Source organism: Lactuca virosa, chromosome 3 (genome assembly GCF_052849685.1).
Source record: "Lactuca virosa cultivar CGN04683 chromosome 3, Lactuca_virosa_CGN04683_v6, whole genome shotgun sequence".
NCBI lineage: Eukaryota > Viridiplantae > Streptophyta > Magnoliopsida > Asterales > Asteraceae > Lactuca > Lactuca virosa.
Genome location: NC_136428.1, coordinates 332872026 through 332877138, shown reverse-complemented (window position 1 = coordinate 332877138; position 5113 = coordinate 332872026). Strand labels below are relative to the sequence as shown.

General features: G+C 31.1%; 1 protein-coding gene across 2 annotated transcripts; it reads right to left on the bottom strand.

Moving 5' to 3' along the window:
• Nucleotides 1–611: 611 nt before the first annotated feature.
• Nucleotides 612–3302, bottom strand: LOC145167430 (F-box/LRR-repeat protein 25-like). Of its 2 annotated transcripts, none has more exons than XM_079086636.1 (5): nucleotides 3154–3302; nucleotides 1786–2720; nucleotides 1415–1597; nucleotides 925–1006; nucleotides 612–811 (listed from the first exon to the last, which is right to left on the bottom strand). In XM_079086636.1, the coding sequence occupies exons 2-4, from the start codon at nucleotides 2692–2694 to the stop codon at nucleotides 944–946; spliced, it is 1155 nt and encodes a 384-aa protein (XP_078942762.1). In that variant the 5' UTR covers nucleotides 2695–2720; nucleotides 3154–3302; the 3' UTR covers nucleotides 612–811; nucleotides 925–943. The 2 variants fall into 2 exon arrangements, with proteins under 2 accessions (XP_078942762.1, XP_078942763.1); XM_079086637.1 differs by having other exon boundaries at nucleotides 1843–2720.
• Between the last annotated feature and the right edge of the window lie 1811 nt (nucleotides 3303–5113).

The window sequence follows — 5113 nt, the reverse complement described above, 5'->3', positions numbered from 1 at the left end:
GGGTATATATATATATATATATATATATATATATATATAGAGAGAGAGAGAAACAAAAGTTCAACAAGAAACCATTTTAAACTATAGAACCAAGGAACCATTACTTTTTCAAGTTTTAGATCTTATTATTTATCGAAAAAAAATTCTAAAAATATAGAAATTCATAACTTATTATCTTCTTTCCATTGATATCAAATTTGATAACTTTTTTTTTTTTTTTTTACTTTTTTTATCTATTCAGATTCACATATGAATATCTATATTTTTTGTTTTTTATTTTTGATGAAAAATTTGCTCTAAAAGTATTGGTTCCTTGGTTCTAAGGTTTAAAATGGTTCCTTGTTGAACCCAACCCTAGATCAAGAAAGACATGAATATATATAGGATAGGTTATAATTAATTAACAGAAAATAATAAGAAACAAACAAAACTAGATCAAGAAAGACATGAAAACTAAATAATTGAAAGGTAAAGGCTTGTGTAACTTTATAGAGATCTGGTCAATCTTCTCAAATACCTTAACGGACACAAATAACTAAATAAGAGGAGAAGAGAGTTGGGAGAAAAGTTAACCATGAACTACTTTGATCTTAATTGAGGGATATACGTGATTTGACAGAAATACCCTTCAATAAAAAGGATACCCATGAACTACTTTTTTATTGGCATTACTTGCATGTGTTGCAAAACAAGTTTTCCATCATCCAAACATCATAAATATTCACATTTTTATTCATAGATACTCACAATCACAAGACTTTTAGACAAGCACTTCAAATAAAACAAATAACCATAAAGCTTCAATGTGACACTGTCAAAGAAAAAAAAATTGTCAAAAATCATACAACTAAATTTATTACTGCAGGGGCAAATTAGTCAAATAATAAAACTTCAACATTTGAGAATTGAATAGATTGATCTTACCAAATACCAAGCACGATTGTCAAATATCGAAATTGATTATTTGATCTGCCTCATAATAAGATCCAATACCTAGTTCTTTGATCTGCAATAAAATAAGTTTTTTAGGGCTATTTTTTATGATGCGAACAAAGGCATTCATGTCTTTTGCATATACCATAAATTTAGTGTGACAATACTATTATTTTTTTAGCTTATTGAAATACAGTGTTTAGTGAGACCAGTAAAGTAACTCATAAGCTAGCTTTTTAAAAAACTATCTTAGATATCTTATTGATACACGCTTATAGGGCTTTTTCCACAAGTTTTCCAAATATACCATTTCATGTCATTTAAATTATATATCTAAAATTCTAAATGTCATTTTACGTCATTTTATATTCATCATCTAGTTTATATTCATCATCTAGTTTATCAGGTACTTTTTACCAAACACTGTTACTTTATCAGCTACCAGAGAGAACAATATAATATAGTATCTTAGGTTAAATACCTTAGGTACTTCCGTTGTAATAGTGACATTTGGAGAGCTATTAAGGAAGTAGTTTTTGACATGATTAGGCACTATCAACATGGAATATTTCCCTCTGTGAGACACTTGGCGTATATTTAAATGCTTCAAGTTGTTGAATGGTGAAGGTTGATATGATAGTACATCCCGATACATGGATAACCCCTTCGCACAAAAATTAAGAAACACAAATAAAGATTTTGCATTTAAAACTAAATCCAAAAAAGTTCATAAAAAAGCTAATGCATTTGTCTTTTGCACAAAAAGAAATCAAAAAAATTGAAAGTTTTGTCCGGTCCGAGTCAAATCCAGTCTAATTCATGTCAAACACAGTGCAATCTATTATATATTACCTGAATGACATCTGAGTAAAGATTAATAAATTTGGTACTATGGAATTCCTTGAGCACCTTTAAAAGCTGGAAAGCATCTTCCTTCTTAAAATCAGAAAGTGGATTTGGCATAGGGAGATGAAGATCCACTTTCTCTAGATTCTGGAAACCATTTGTTAAAAGACACAAAGGGCACTCACCACCATAGACAAAAGATTGGAGATTAGATGCTGAGATGAAAAGCTTGTTAAGGAAACAATCCGTTATAGTCAGATCCTCAAGTCTTGGAGCACACACCTTAAAAACCTTCACTTCCGCCATGTAACACTCGGTGATACTCAGTTTCTTCAAATTTACACACTTGGAGAACAGATCAAGGTACTCGTGATTTTCATTTCTTCCATCAGTAATTACGAAGTCGTTGAGATGTAAAGTGGTTAGATTTGGAAGATCCCAAGGATACTGTGGTGCGATGCAGTAATCTTCATGGATGTTTTTTAGGGTGAAGTGTTTGAGAGATTGGGATTCGAAGATACAATTTGGGAGTTTTCTGTCTCTTTCGAAAGTGGAGATGTTTAGGTTACGAATGTTGTGAGATACCACGTAATTTAGAAGGACTTTGACGAGAATCTGGCTGAGTGTTCCATCGAAACTGAAATCAAGTGAGGAAACATCGGTTTGATCATTGCGATTAGCTATAACGTGTCTTGCGAATCTTATAAATTGACCTAATTGTTGGAATTCGGAAGTTGAGAATTTGATATGGGTAAGGGTAGTCCAGATGAACTTCCATTTTGAAGATAAGACGCATGTTTGAACAGCGTATTTCATGTCCATGAAAGAGAGAATATGATGAATAAGATCGTGAGGTAAGCTGCTTAATCTATCGGTTTCTGCATCAACCACAGGTTCATCGAGGACAGAATCCATTGTTTCTTTCTACCAAAAACGGTGATCTGCATTGTTGTTCAACACGGAAAAAAGAATCATTCGAATTTTAAAGCAGATGATTAAATATGAGCTTAATAAACATGTTAACAGCAACGATTTGGCTTAATTGATAAATAAAAAACCCTAAATTGCCTTCGTTTCGAAGTTCAAACGAGATCGCTGCTCCAAATTACAAAAAGGGTCTAAATTGGCTTGAGGTAAGATCAAATCAGGTGTGATTTCGGAAATGCATGTAATAATTTCAAAAGAACGTTTAACTCTGCTGATTCTTTAATAGTGTGAAGTACTGAAGTAGAACAAAACATGTAAAAAGAAGATGAATCGGACAGAAGGACAGAAGAAAAAGCAGGAAAAGATGAATTAACAAAAAAAATCTGAATCTATGTAGTAATAATCAGAATTGATAAGTAAGATTTGATCAAGTAGAAACTATAATACCTTTTGAAGGTGTCGCAATGGCTTCAAAGGTGTTGTCGACTGTGACTGATCATCAATGGAGAAGGAAAGAAGTAGAGAGGGAGGACACTGCTTTGACGAATGGTTACATCACGGATATATCCGAACCGATAAATTAATTAAAAAAAACGCAATACAACAAACTTTTATATCACAATAGCCCCACCAACAACATTTATAATCAACAAACTTCTATTACACAAATGGTCCCACCAAAAAGATATATTTGTTTTTTTAGTGTAACTTTATCTTTATCTTCTTTCATCTACTATGATTTATTTATGGGAAATTGACTTAATAAGGTAATTAATTTTTCGATTTGTTCACGTCTGGTTATGATCAGATGTAACCTGCTACAGCCGGTCATAATGGTCATATGTGAACACTTTCAAAAAGTTCGTTACCTATATATGTACATAAAAAAGATAGCTTCCCAGATGTGAACATACCGAAAAGTTAATTACCTTATTAAGTCCATTTTCCTTTAGTTATTTATTTATATATTTATTTTTTAAATATTCATAAACGATCGTCTATTTAGTAATGAGTACGTTGCAAAAAAAACTTCTTTGCATTGTGAAAGAATCCTAACCAAGGTCATACGGATTTTTAATATTGTAAAGAATTTCCACCAAATGATATTCACACTGAAAAATCAAAAGGAAAAATAAATAAAGCACCGAAATAGGGTAAAAAAGAAAAAAAAATTACGGAAAAAATAGATCTCCTATACCAATTTGGACTGAGTTAGTGCTGACTGAGTTAATATTGATTGAGTTAGTGTTGATTGAGTTAGAACTGCTGACTGAGTCTATATCCGACTAAAACCATGTTGTTTGATTATATCTCTAACTGACTGTGACGGTCGATGAAAATTACCATATTACCCTTATTTTGTCTGTTGTATATATTAATATCAAAAGTAGACTATTCTTTTTTCATTTTCTCGATTATTTTTGTAATTGTCAAATTTAAATTGTGTATCAAATGCATTAATTGCATTTATGTAATTGTAAGAAAATGTTTTCAAGAATTTTGCAATAATCACATAAACAATATAATATTTCAGTTCATTAGAATTCTACAATATTAAACTTCATTAGAATTCTATTGTTTTGAACCAATCATAAATTATGACCAATAAACACACAAGTTATAGATACATTACAAAAAATGAACATTGTGTCATACTAGTAATTTATAAGCCACGTAATTATGCAAATTCCTAACATCTTCACAGACGATAAGCAATGAGGTGGTGATCAGCATACCGACTACATTGAGCCACCACCACCCTTTGTAATATAGGCTTTGGCTCCTTCATTATACATCATGCAGCTGCAACCTGATATATTTAATTCCCCAACTGGATGTGATCCACATACATGCATGCATGTTCCCTTTTGGTTTCCTTAAAATACATACAAGTTTCTACAAACTAGTTGTTCAAGTGAGCCAAAATTCTGCCCACCTGCAGAAAATATATATAAATGAAAAGGCCAATATAACTAGTGCTTCTTGGGAAATTCATACTATCAAAAGCTAATAATAATATAAATCCAGAATTTGACAGTAAGCTTTCATTAGAACTTGAATAATTTTATTCAAGCGTTTCAACAAACATCTAAGGAGCATGTTAAAGAATCATGTTTTAATAGTCAAATTGATACACAAACTCCATTGTAATGTAATCTCCAAAGTATAAGCAACAATATTAAAAATAAGTGAATATATGGAGAGATAAAACAACAGGTGCTTACTTCATCATGGTCATGGATCAAATAGATACGAGATTTAGCTTTCGCCCATTTCACATAGAAAAACTATTGATAATAGATTTATTTTTCACCTAGAAAAAAGATCAACAATTGATAATAGACCAACAATGAAGAACCATAAAGTCCCAATTCAATAATCGATATTATGAACTACACTCATAATT

Bases quoted from the DNA above. Each gene is read 5' to 3' on its own strand.
- LOC145167430 (XM_079086636.1), bottom strand. From the start codon at position 2,694: ATGGATTCTGTCCTCGATGAACCTGTGGTTGATGCAGAAACCGATAGA. The intron at 1,598-1,785 runs GTAATATATAAT...TTTTGTGCGAAG, and splicing joins TTTACTCAGATGTCATTCAG to GGGTTATCCATGTATCGGGA. The intron at 1,007-1,414 runs GTATTTAACCTA...ATTTTATTGCAG, and splicing joins TTACAACGGAAGTACCTAAG to ATCAAAGAACTAGGTATTGG.